The sequence below is a fragment of the Oncorhynchus tshawytscha genome, linkage group LG02, assembly GCF_018296145.1.
Source record: "Oncorhynchus tshawytscha isolate Ot180627B linkage group LG02, Otsh_v2.0, whole genome shotgun sequence".
NCBI classification, from domain to species: Eukaryota; Metazoa; Chordata; class Actinopteri; order Salmoniformes; family Salmonidae; genus Oncorhynchus; species Oncorhynchus tshawytscha.
This window is the reverse complement of record NC_056430.1, coordinates 11774951-11789442: the sequence shown is the minus strand read 5'-3', so window position 1 is coordinate 11789442 and position 14492 is coordinate 11774951. Positions and strand designations below refer to the sequence as shown.

General features: G+C 45.3%; 1 protein-coding gene across 1 annotated transcript in view; it reads left to right on the top strand.

The window, feature by feature from the left end:
* The window catches only part of LOC112235708 (kinesin-like protein KIF21B), a 167160-nt gene that overhangs the window by 89496 nt on the left and 63172 nt on the right, over positions 1–14492 (top strand). Inside the window, 6 exon segments of the mRNA XM_042330259.1 lie at positions 1044–1360; positions 1640–1828; positions 8045–8244; positions 9852–9959; positions 11075–11265; positions 11561–11668. Of these exon segments, the coding sequence (XP_042186193.1) occupies positions 1044–1360; positions 1640–1828; positions 8045–8244; positions 9852–9959; positions 11075–11265; positions 11561–11668 (1113 nt within the window).

Here is a 14492-nt window from a genome sequence, read left to right as displayed (position 1 = left end):
CCATGTACTGCCATGAATGAGAGAGGTACTCACTCTGACTACTGCCATGTAATGAGAGAGGTACTCACTCTGACTGCCATGTAGTGAGAGGTACTGACTACTGCCATGTAATGAGAGAGGTACTCACTCTGACTACTGCCATGTAATGAGAGAGGTACTCACTGACTACTGCCATGTAATGAGAGAGGTACTCACTGACTACTGCCATGTAATGAGAGAGGTACTCACTGACTACTGCCATGTAGTGAGAGAGGTACTCACTCTGACTACTGCCATGTAATGAGAGAGGTACTCACTGACTACTGCCATGTAATGAGAGAGGTACTCACTCTGACTACTGCCATGTAATGAGAGAGGTACTCACACTACTGCCATGTAATGAGAGAGGTACTCACTCTGACTACTGCCATATAGTGAGAGAGGTACTCACTCTGACTACTGCCATGTAATGACTACTGCCATACTGCCATGTAATGAGAGAGGTACTCACTCTGACTACTGCCATGTAATGAGAGAAGTACTCACTCTGACTACTGCCATGTAATGAGAGAGGTACTCACTCTGACTACTGCCATGTAATGAGAGAGGTACTCACTCTGACTACTACAATGTAATGAGAGAGGTACTCACTCTGACTACTGCCATGTAATGAGAGGTACTCACTCTGACTACTACGTTGTAATGAGAGAGGTACTCACTCTGACTACTGCCATGTAATGAGAGAGAGGAGCGGGGACAAAGTGACAGGTTAAAACAAGCTAATTCACTTCTGATCAGGGAGAGAGGGAGGGGAAGATGGAGAGAGGTCTCTGCTATTAACTGTGTTCTCCATATCCACTTGGCAACAGTCCCAAAACAAAATGGGTGATTATTGGTTGAGTCCCAAATCAAACCAGAGGCCCATACATGGTCATTCATATTAGTAATAGATTCATATGGTGATGGGGCAAATAACTAACGCTACTTATTGGGTCACAGCTGTTATGAGCGGTGCCTTCTGTGTGTGTCCCAGTCTGACGCCTGGTCATATATTCTACTTACAGCCCAGAGAAAGAGAAGGGGTTTAAGAAACAAGTGAAGCTTCCCTCTCATGAGAACGGACAGGACGGACAGGATGGACAGGACGGACAGGACGGACAGAATGGACAGGACGGACAGGACGGACAGGATGGACAGGACGGACAGGATGGACAGAGTGGACAGAACGGACAGATGGACTCTGAAGAGAACTACACAGAGGACGGGATGTCCCCTCTGCAGGAGGAGGAGAATGGGTGTGATGAGGAGGAGGAGAGGGATGAAGATGAGTTTGACAGTGATGAGAGTCTGGTGGACTCAGACTCTGACTCTGATGAGAAAGGTGAGTGAAAGATAACTATGACACTTCCCAGAGAGGTAGAAATGTCCCCAATTGTAAATCAACCCTTCTGCAGATGGGGGCAGGATGGAATAGGTTTCATCATTAACTTAATGAAAGTACCATATTGTCCTCTGTTTGGCTGTATGCTACAGTATTTCCTAGGTAGCAACTGAAATCCCCAACTGCCCCACTCTATTATAACATGTCTGTCTGATAGCCACAATTTTCACCTCTTGAACCTTGACCTCTCTGTGCCCTCTGACCTCTTACCCCCTGCAGCTAACTTCCAGGTGGATCTGGCAGACCTGACGTGTGAGATTGAGATCAAGCAGAAGTTGATCGATGAGCTGGAGAACAGTCAGAAGAGATTGCTGCAGCTCAAACTACAGTATGAAGAGAAACTCATCCTGCTGCAGAACAAGATCAGAGACACACAGCTGGAGAGAGACAGAGTACTACACAACCTCAGTGAGTTATGGGTAATGTAGGCACACAGTCACAGAGACACACAGCTGGAGAGAGACAGAGTACCACACAACCTCAGTGAGTTATGGGTAATATAGGCATGCAGTCACAGAGACACACAGCTGGACACAGCCCAACATCAGTGAGTTATGGGTAATATAGGCATGCAGTCACAGAGACTGTACACACTGCCCAACATCAGTGAGTTATGGGTAATGTAGGCACACAGAGTGTACTGTACATACTGCCCAACATCAGTGAGTTATGGGTAATGTAGGCACACAGAGTGTACTGTACATACTGCCCAACATCAGTGAGTTATGGGTAATGTAGGCACACAAAGTGTACTGTACATACTGCCCAACATCAGTGAGTTATGGGTAATGTAGGCACACAGTCACAGAGACACACAGCTGGAGAGAGACAGAGTACTACACAACCTCAGTGAGTTATGGGTAATGTAGGCACGCAGTCACAGAGACACACAGCTGGAGAGAGACAGAGTACCACACAACCTCAGTGAGTTATGGGTAATGTAGGCACACAGAGTGTACTGTACACACTGCCCAACATCAGTGAGTTATGGGTAATGTAGGCACACAGAGTGTACTGTACACACTGCCCAACATCAGTGAGTTATGGGTAATGTAGGCACACAGAGTGTACTGTACATACTGCCCAACATCAGTGAGTTATGGGTAATGTAGGCACACAGTCACAGAGACACACAGCTGGAGAGAGACAGAGTACTACACAACATCAGTGAGTTATGGGTAATGTAGGCACACAGAGTGTACTGTACACACTGCCCAACATCAGTGAGTTTGGGGTAATGTAGGCACACAGAGTGTACTGTACACACTGCCCAACATCAGTGAGTTATGGGTAATGTAGGCACACAGTCACAGAGACACACAGCTGGAGAGAGACAGAGTACTACACAACATCAGTGAGTTATGGGTAATGTAGGCCCACAGAGTGTACTGTACACACTGCCCAACATCAGTGAGTTATGGGTAATGTAGGCACACAGTCACAGAGACACACAGCTGGAGAGAGACAGAGTACTACACAACATCAGTGAGTTATGGGTAATGTAGGCACACAGAGTGTACTGTACACACTGCCCAACATCAGTGAGTTATGGGTAATGTAGGCACACAGACACAGAGTGTACTGTACACACTGCCCAACATCAGTGAGTTATGGGTAATGTAGGCACACAGAGTGTACTGTACACACTGCCCAACATCAGTGAGTTATGGGTAATGTAGGCACACAGAGTGTACTGTACATACTGCCCAACATCAGTGAGTTATGGGTAATGTAGGCACACAGAGTGTACTGTACACACTGCCCAACATCAGTGAGTTATGGGTAATGTAGGCACACAGAGTGTACTGTACACACTGCCCAACATCAGTGAGTTATGGGTAATGTAGGCACACAGAGTGTACTGTACACACTGCCCAACATCAGTGAGTTATGGGTAATGTAGGCACACAGAGTGTACTGTACACACTGCCCAACATCAGTGAGTTATGGGTAATGTAGGCACACAGAGTGTACTGTACACACTGCCCAACATCAGTGAGTTATGGGTAATGTAGGCACACAGAGTGTACTGTACACACTGCCCAACATCAGTGAGTTATGGGTAATGTAGGCACACAGAGTGTACTGTACACACTGCCCAACATCAGTGAGGTATGGGTAATGTAGGCACACAGAGTGTACTGTACACACTGCCCAACATCAGTGAGTTATGGGTAATGTAGGCACACAGAGTGTACTGTACACACTGCCCAACATCAGTGAGTTTGGGGTAATGTAGGCACACAGAGTGTACTGTACACACTGCCCAACATCAGTGAGTTATGGGTAATGTAGGCACACAGTCACAGAGACACACAGCTGGAGAGAGACAGAGTACTACACAACATCAGTGAGTTATGGGTAATGTAGGCACACAGAGTGTACTGTACACACTGCCCAACATCAGTGAGTTATGGGTAATGTAGGCACACAGTCACAGAGACACACAGCTGGAGAGAGACAGAGTACTACACAACATCAGTGAGTTATGGGTAATGTAGGCACACAGAGTGTACTGTACACACTGCCCAACATCAGTGAGTTATGGGTAATGTAGGCACACAGAGTGTACTGTACACACTGCCCCACATCAGTGAGTTATGGGTAATGTAGGCACACAGAGTGTACTGTACACACTGCCCAACATCAGTGAGTTATGGGTAATGTAGGCACACAGAGTGTACTGTACACACTGCCCCACATCAGTGAGTTATGGGTAATGTAGGCACACAGAGTGTACTGTACACACTGCCCAACATCAGTGAGTTATGGGTAATGTAGGCACACAGAGTGTACTGTACACACTGCCCAACATCAGTGAGTTATGGGTAATGTAGGCACACAGAGTGTACTGTACACACTGCCCAGCATCAGTGAGTGATTGTAAGCGGGGATGTGAGATCTTCATTGATGTCTTGTTGTAAGGGAAGACACAGCTGTAGCACAACATAGATACAGGTACATGTCCAAATAAAGGAAACACCAACATTTGTATTTATTATGGATCCCCATTCACTAGCAGCTACTCTTCCTGGGGTCCTCATTCACTAGCAGCTACTCTTCCTGGGGTCCTCATTCACTAGCAGCTACTCTTCCTGGGGTCCTCATTCACTAGCAGCTACTCTTCCTGGGGTCCTCATTCACTAGCAGCTACTCTTCCTGGGGTCCTCATTCACTAGCAGCTACTCTTCCTGGGGTCCTCATTCACTAGCAGCTACTCTTCCTGGGGTCCAGCAAAATTAAGGCAGTTATACGATTCAAAAAAACATTACAGTACATTCATTACAGAATTCACAACACACTAAGTGTGAGCTCTCAGGCCCCTACTCTACTACCACATATCTACAACACACTAAGTGTGTGCCCTCAGGCCCCTACTCTACTACCACATATCTACAACACACTAAGTGTTGGCCCTCAGGCCCCTACTCCACTACCACATATCTACAACACACTAAGTGTGTGCCCTCAGGCCCCTACTCCACTACCACATATCTACAACACACTAAGTGTGTGCCCTCAGGCCCCTACTCTACTACCACATACCTATAACACACTAAGTGTGTGCCCTCAGGCCCCTACTCCACTACCACATATCTACAACACACTAAGTGTGTGCCCTCAGGCCCCTACTCCACTACCACATATCTACAACACACTAAGTGTGTGCCCTCAGGCCCCTACTCTACTACCACATATCTACAACACACTAAGTGTGTGCCCTCAGGCCCCTACCCACTACCACATATCTACAACACACTAAGTGTGTGCCCTCAGGCCCCTACTCCACTACCACATATCTACAACACACTAAGTGTGTGCCCTCAGGCCCCTACTCCACTACCACATATCTACAACACACTAAGTGTGTGCCCTCAGGCCCCTACTCTACTACCACATACCTATAACACACTAAGTGTGTGCCCTCAGGCCCCTACTCCACTACCACATATCTACAACACACTAAGTGTGTGCCCTCAGGCCCCTACTCCACTACCACACATCTACAACACACTAAGTGTGTGCCCTCAGGCCCCTACTCCACTACCACATATCTACAACACACTAAGTGTGTGCCCTCAGGCCCCTACTCCACTACCACATATCTACAACACACTAAGTGTGTGCCCTCAGGCCCCTACTCCACTATCACATATCTACAACACACTAAGTGTGTGCCCTCAGGCCCCTACTCCACTACCACATATCTACAACACACTAAGTGTGTGCCCTCAGGCCCCTACTCCACTACCACATATCTACAACACACTAAGTGTGTGCCCTCAGGCCCCGACTCCACTACCACATATCTACAACACACTAAGTGTTGGCCCTCAGGCCCCTACTCCACTACCACATATCTACAACACACTAAGTGTTGGCCCTCAGGCCCCTACTCCACTACCACATATCTACAACACACTAAGTGTTGGCCCTCAGGCCCCTACTCCACTACCACATATCTACAACACACTAAGTGTGTGCCCTCAGGCCCCTACTCCACTACCACATATCTACAACACACTAAGTGTTGGCCCTCAGGCCCCTACTCCACTACCACATATCTACAACACACTAAGTGTGTGCCCTCAGGCCCCTACTCCACTACCACATATCTACAACACACTAAGTGTTGGCCCCCAGGCCCCTACTCCACTACCACATATCTACAACACACTAAGTGTGTGCCCTCAGGCCCCTACTCCACTACCACATATCTACAACACACTAAGTGTGTGCCCTCAGGCCCCTACTCCACTACCACATATCTACAACACACTAAGTGTTGGCCCTCAGGCCCCTACTCCACTATCACATATCTACAACACACTAAGTGTGTGCCCTCAGGCCTCTACTCCACTACCACATATCTACAACACACTAAGTGTGTGCCCTCAGGCCCCTACTCCACTATCACATATCTACAACACACTAAGTGTGTGCCCTCAGGCCCCTAGTCCACTACCACATATCTACAACACACTAAGTGTGTGCCCTCAGGCCCCTATAGTCTACTACCACATATCCACAACATAAAATCCATGCGTACGTGTGTGTATAGTGTGTCTGTTATCATGTGTGTGTATAGTGTGTATGTTATCATGTGTGTGTATGTTATCATGTGTGTGTATAGTGTGTATGTTATCATGTGTATGTATGCATGTGTCTGTGCCTATGTTTGTGTTGCTTCACAGTGCTGTTCCCTAAGGTGTATTTGTATCTGTTTTTAAATCTGATTCTACTGCTGCATCAGTTACCTGATGTGGAATAGAGTTCCATATAGTCATGGCTCTATGTAGTACTGTGGAATAGAGTTCCATATAGTCATGGCTCTATGTAGTACTGTGGAATAGAGTTCCATATAGTCATGGCTCTATGTAGTACTGTGGAATAGAGTTCCATATAGTCATGGCTCTATGTAGTACTGTGGAATAGAGTTCCATATAGTCATGGCTCTATAGTAGTACTGTGGAATAGAGTTCCATGTAGTCATGGCTCTATGGCTCTAGTACTGTGGAATAGAGTTCCATGTAGTCATGGCTCTATGTAGTACTGTGGAATAGAGTTCCATGTAGTCATGGCTCTATGTAGTACTGTGGAATAGAGTTCCATGTAGTCATGGCTCTATGTAGTACTGTGGAATAGAGTTCCATGTAGTCATGGCTCTATGTAGTACTGTGGAATAGAGTTCCATATAGTCATGGCTCTATGTAGTACTGTGGAATAGAGTTCCATGTAGTCATGGCTCTATGTAGTACTATGCACCTCCCATAGTCTGTTCTGGACTGGTGGCATGTCTTTTGGGGTACACATGGTTGTCTGAGCTGTGTGCCAGTAGTTTAAACAGACAGCTCGGTACTTTCAACATGTCAATACCTCTCATAAATACAAGTAGTGATGAAGTCGATCTCTCCTCTACTTTGAGAGAGATTGACATGCATATTATTAATGTTAGCTCTCTGTGTACATCCAAGGACCAGCCGTCCTGCCCTGTTCTGAGAAAATTGCAATTGCAAAGTCCCTCTTTGTGGCACCTGACCTGAACAGTAGTCCAGGCCTGTAGGACCTGCCTTGTTGAAGAAGGTAGAGCAGCACTTTATTAGTATAGTGTCTTAATAGGGTGTCGGCTCACCACGAACCGCCAGAACAGCATCAATGCACCTTGATATATATTCTACAAGTGTCTGGAACTCTATTGGAGGGATGTGACACCATTCTTCCACGAGAAATGTCATAATTTGGTGTTTTGTTGATGGTGGTGGAAAACGCTGTCTCAGGCGCTGCTTCCAGAATCTTCCATTAAGTGTTTAATTGGGTTGAGATCTGGTGACTGAGACACACACACACACACACACACTTTAAACTCCCTATGCTCCTTTGACACCCCTCTTTCATAGTCACTGAGATCTCTTCTAGTCATGGTAGCCAAAATAATGGGCACCTGGGCATTTTTATACATGACCCTAAGATGTTCATGTGGAATCACCTGCTTTCAATATACTTTGTATCCCTCATTTACTGAAGTATTTCCTTATATTTGCAGTAACCTTTACATACTGTACTGTACTCAATTTCAGCTCTACCTCATTTAATAAGCATCACTCTCTCTCTCCTCCTTTCTAGTGTCCATGGAGAACTACACGGAGGAGAAGGCTAGCAGGATCAAGTCAGATTATGAGAAGAGGCTAAAGGAGATGAACAGAGACCTGATGAAGCTACAGGCGGCTCAGAAGGAACACGCGAGGCTACTGAAGAACCAGGGACGCTATGAACGAGAGCTGAAGAATCTAGAGCAGGAGGTCAACGAGATGAAGAAAGCCAAGGTGAGGAGGAGGAGGAGGGCAGAGGAGAGGAGAGGAGGGGAGGACAAGGAGAGGGAGAGGGAGAGGAGGAGAATGGAGTAGGAGGCAGAGAATTGTGTCAACTATAAACAGTACCAGTCAAAAGTTTTGACACACCTACTCATTCAAGGGTTTTTCTTTATTTTGACTATTTTCTACATTGTATAATAATAGTGAAGACATCAAAACTATGAAATTACACATATGGAATCATGTAGTAACCAAAAAAAGTGTTAAACAAATCAAAATATATTTTAGATTTTAGATTCTTCAAAGTAGCTACCCTTTGCCTTGATGACAACTTTGCACACTCTTGGCATTCTCTCAACCAGCTTCATGAGGAGTGCTTTTCCAACAGCCTTGAAGGAGTTTCCACATATGCTGAGCACTTGTTGGCTGCTTTTCCTTCACTCAAACTCATCCCAAACCATCTCACTTGGGTTGAGGTCGGGTGATTGTGGAGGCCAGGTCATCTGATGCAGCACTCCATCACTCTCATTGGTCAAATAGCCCTTACACAGCCTGGAGGTGTGTGTTGGGTCTTTGTCTTGTTGAAAAACAAATGATAGTCCCACTAAGCGCAAATCAGATGGGATGACAATATTGCTGTAGAATGCTGTGGTAGACATGCTGGTTATGTGTGCCTTGAATTCTAAATAAATCACAGACAGTGTCACCAGCAAAACACCCGACACCATCACACCTCCTCCTCCATGCTTCACGGTGGGAACCACACAACCGCCGAGATCATCCGTTCACCTTCTCTGCGTCTCACAAAGAAACAGCGATTGGAATCAAAAATCTTAAATCTGGACTCATCAGACCAAAGGACAGATTTCCACCGGTCTAATGTCCATTGCGCATGTTTCTTGGCCCAAGCAAGTCTCTTCTTCTTATTGGTGTCCTTTAGTAGTGGTTTCTTTGCAACAATTCGACCATGAAGGCCTGATTCACACAGTCTCCTCTGAACAGTTGATGTTCAGATGTGTATATTACTTGAACTCTGTGAAGCATTTATTTGGGCAGCCATTTCTGAGGCTGTTAACTGTAATGAACGTATCCTCTGCAGCAGAGGTAACTCTGGGTATTCCTTTCCTGTGGCGGTCCTCATGAGAGCCAGTTTCATCATAGCGCTTGATTGTTTTTGCGACTGCATCTTCATGTCTTTTAGTAATGATGGACTGTCATTTCTCTTTGCTTATTTGAGCTGTTCTTGCCATAATATGGACTTGGTCTTTTACAAAACATGGCTATCTTCTGTATACCCCCCCCACCTTGTTACAACACAATTGAGTGTGCAAAGCTGTCATCAAGGCAAAGGGTGGCTACTTTGTAGAATCTTAAAATATATTTGCATTTGTTTAACACTTTTTTGGTTACTACATGATTCCATATGTGTTATTTCATAGTTTTGACATCTTCACTATTGACTGGTACTGTACATTGCAAGACATTTCCATCTGCAATGTTTATAGCCCTATGTGAGGGTATTCCCCCCTCAGTCATCGATGGCCAATGCTTCCTGAAAAGTATGTAAGCAAGTTTGAGGGTTCTCTTCAGCTAAGTGCAGTTCTTCTTCCGGTCCCCAGGTGGCGCTGATGAAGCAGATGAAGGAGGAGCAGCTGAGGAGGAGGATGGTGGAAGCCAAGAGGAACAGAGAGATCGCTCAGCTCAAGAAGGAGCAGCGAAGACAGGAGGTACGTGTTTGAGTGTGTGTCAGGGTGTGTTTGTGTGTGTGTGTCAGGGTGTGTTTGTGTGTGTGTGTGTGTGTGTGTGTGTCAGGGTGTGTGTGTCTCAAGGTGTGTGTGTGTGTGTGTGTGTGTGTGTCAAGGTGTGGGTGTGTGTGTGTGTCAAGGTGTGGGTGTGTGTGTGTGTGTGTGTGTGTCAGTAATACACTTATGATGCTCTTGTCAGGGTGTACCTGTTACCTCCCTTCTCAGGCCAGTTCAATAAATCATTAGGGAAAGGGGATACCTGCCTGGCCAGTTCAATAAATCATTAGTACAGGGAAGTGTGTGTGAGGTGACAGGCCAGTTCAGAAATCATTAGTGGGAAAGGGGGATATGCCTGGCCAGTTCAATAAATCATTATGGGGGATGGCCAGTTCAATAAATCATTAGTACAGGGGAAGGGAAAGGGGGATACTTGTACCTCCCTTCTCAACCAGATCAATAAATCATTAGTAACATTTCTAGGTTAATAAATCATTAGGGGAAGGGAAAGGGGGATACCTGTTACCTCCCTTCTCAGGCCAGTTCAATAAATCATTAGTAAAGGGAAAGGGGGATACCTGTTACCTCCCTTCTCAGGCCAGTTCAATAAATCATTAGTACAGGGAAGGGAAAGGGGGATACCTGTTACCTCCCTTCTCAGGCCAGTTCAATAAATCATTAGTACAGGGAAGGGAAAGGGGGATACCTGTTACCTCCCTTCTCAGGCCAGTTCAATAAATCATTAGTACAGGGGAAGGGAAAGGGGGATACCTGTTACCTCCCTTCTCAGGCCAGTTCAATAAATCATTAGTACAGGGGAAGGGAAAGGGGGATACCTGTTACCTCCCTTCTCAGGCCAGTTCAATAAATCATTAGTACAGGGGAAGGGAAAGGGGGATACCTGTTACCTCCCTTCTCAGGCCAGTTCAATAAATCATTAGTACAGGGGAAGGGAAAGGGGGATACCTAGTAAGTTGTACAACTGAATGCCTTCAACTGAAATGTGTCGTCTGCGTTTAACCCAACCCCTCTATATGTATTTAACCTCTATGAGTCATGTACTCCAGATGTATTGTCTGACATCTCCCCCCTCCCCTCAGTACCAGATTAGGTCGTTGGAGAGTCACAAGTGTCAGCAGGAGCTTGTCTTACGTAGAAAGAGTCAGGAGGTGACAGCGTTACGACGGCTGGCTAAACCCCTGTCTGGACGCATGGCTAGACGTTTACAGCCCCCAGACTCTGGAGCTGAACTGTCTCCCAGCACCACCTCCTCTGAACCAGAGTCCAACAGGTAGGCAGTACTGCTACTGTAACCAAGTTCAACTGGTTAACCTTACTGCTGAGCTTGAAACGCTACCACCTGCACCATCGAATCACTAGCTTTTTTCCCCCCACTAGCTAACTTGTCAAGAGCTTAATAATCCTGTGTGTTTGTGAGACAGAAGACCCGAGATCTAGTCTGAATGTGATCTGCTGATGGATAAACATGTACTGTTGAGCCTCTGTTTCACTACACAGTGTGTCATGATGAACAACACGTTCATCTAGCTCATAGCTTGTGTCCTGTTGTTTATATTCTGGTTTAGGACCACTCCAACCAATGTGTCTAACATAGTGAGACAGTGGAACACCAAGATGAATGGCTACCTGGGACAGAGCGAAGGGGTGACCAACAACGGGACACGGGTTGTTGGGTGAGTCATGGCGAGGAGTGTGTGTGTGTGTGTGTCATGGATTGTCAGCTCAGATGCAGAGCAGGGAGAGTGTGTTTGTATCTGGTGTGTGTGTGTTTTGATGAATTTCCAGGTCAGAGGCAGAGAAAGGATGAGTGTGTGGGTGCTCTATGTGTGTGTGTGTGTGCGTGTGCGTGCGTGTGTGTGCGTGTGCCTCAGTGGAGGCTGCTGAGGGGAGGACGGCTCATAATAATGGCCGGAACAGGACAAATGCAATGTCTCACACCTGGAGACCATGTGTTTGATGTACAATGCCTTGCGAAAGTATTCGGCCCCCTTGAACTTTGCGACCTTTTGCCACATTTCAGGCTTCAAACATAAAGATATAAAACTGTATTTTTTTGTGAAGAATCAACAACAAGTGGGACACAATCATGAAGTGGAATGACATTTATTGGATATTTCAAACTTTTTTAACAAATCAAAAACTGAAAAATTGGGCGTGCAAAATGATTCAGCCCCTTTACTTTCAGTGCAGCAAACTCTCTCCAGAAGTTCAGTGAGGATCTATGAATGATCCAATGTTGACCTAAATGACTAATGATGATAAATACAATCCACCTGTGTGTAATCAAGTCTCCGTATAAATGCACCTGCACTGTGATAGTCTCAGAGGTCCGTTAAAAGCGCAGAGAGCATCATGAAGAACAAGGAACACACCAGGCAGGTCAGAGATACTGTTGTGAAGAAGTTTAAAGCCGGATTTGGATACAAAAAGATTTCCCAAGCTTTAAACATCCCAAGGAGCACTGTGCAAGTGATAATATTGAAATGGAAGGAGTATCAGACCACTGCAAATCTACCAAGACCTGGCCGTCCCTCTAAACTTTCTGCTCATACAAGGAGAAGACTGATCAGAGATGCAGCCAAGAGGCCCATGATCACTCTGGATGAACTGCAGAGATCTACAGCTGAGGTGGGAGACTCTGTCCATAGGACAACAATCAGTCGTATATTGCACAAATCTGGCCTTTATGGAAGAGTGGCAAGAAGAAAGCCATTTCTTAAAGATATCCATAAAGAGTGTTGTTTAAAGTTTGCCACAAGCCACCTGGGAGACACACCAAACATGTGCAAGAAGGTGCTCTGGTCAGATGAAACCAAAATTGAACTTTGTGGCAACAATGCAAAACGTTATGTTTGGCGTAAAAGCAACACAGCTCATCAACCTGAACACACCATCCCCACTGTCAAACATGGTGGTGGCAGCATCATGGTTTGGGCCTGCTTTTCTTCAGCAGGGACAGGGAAGATAGTTAAAATTGATGGGAAGATGGATGGAGCTAAATACAGGACCATTCGGGAAGAAAACCTGATGGAGTCTGCAAAGACCTGAGACTGGGATGGAGATTTGTCTTCCAACAAGACAATGATCCAAAACATAAAGCAAAATCTACAATGGAATGGTTCAAAAATAAACATATCCAGGTGTTAGAATGGCCAAGTCAAAGTCCAGACCTGAATCCAATCGAGAATCTGTGGAAAGAACTGAAAACTGCTGTTCACAAATGCTCTCCATCCAACCTCACTGAGCTCGAGCTGTTTTGCAAGGAGGAATGGGAAAGAATTTCAGTCTCTCGATGTGCAAAACTGACAGAGACATACCCCAAGCGACTTACAGCTGTAATCGCAGCAAAAGGTGGCGCTACAAAGTATTAACTTAAGGGGGCTGAATAATTTTGCATGCCCAATTTTTCAGTTTTTGATTTGTTAAAAAAGTTTGAAATATCCAATAAATGTCGTTCCACTTCATGATTGTGTCCCACTTGTTGTTGATTCTTCACAAAAAATACAGTTTTATATCTTTATGTTTGAAGCCTGAAATGTGGCAAAAGGTCGCAAAGTTCAAGGGGGCCGAATACTTTCGCAAGGCACTGTATTTGATACCATTCCACTGATTCCTCTCCAGTCATTACCACAAGCCCATCCTCCCCAATTAAGATGCCACCAACCTCCTGTGGTGTGCCTGCATGTGAGCTGCATGAAACACACCTAGAATCTGAGAGCTGCTTAAAGCATGAAACACACTGAGAATCTGAGCTGCTTAAAGCATGAAACACACTGAGAATCTGAGCTGCTTAAAGCATGAAACACACTGAGAATCTGAGCTGCTTAAAGCATGAAACACACTGAGAATCGGTGAGCTGCAGCGAGATTCTATTGGTTTGTTGGAGCATGTATTTGCATATTTTGACTAAGGAACGCCTGTTCTGTGAAGTGCGCCTTGCGTCTTGATTTTACCTAGCTAGTACAACAGCTAGCTAGCGAATTATGCTAACAAATTAGCTAACATTAGCCAGCTAGCTAAACTTGTATCTATGGGCTGTATGCGATTATGGAGAATTAATTAAATCATTTATTTCTTGCTAGCTAGTTATCTAGCTGTCGCCGTCAAGTCAGGTCTAGCGAAATGCTTGTGTTTTTAGCTCTAACAGTGCAGTAATATCTAACAATTTCACAACAATACACACAAATCTAAGTAAAGGAATGGAATTAAGAAAATATCAATATTTGGGTGAGCAATGTCAGAGCGGCATAGACTATGATACAGTAGAATAGGATAGAATATACATATGAGGTAAGTAATGCAAATATGTCAACATTATTTAGCTAGTAACGAGGGCTTTCCATAACAAAAGCAACAAAATCTCAGCTAGCTAATTAGCTAGCTAACATCGATCTAAACCATAAAGCAACACACACAGACATGCCGTGCAGCGCTACTGCCACCTTCTGGTTTGGAGTATTTTAACACGGCTGAGTGGCTGATGTCTTAAAGGTATTG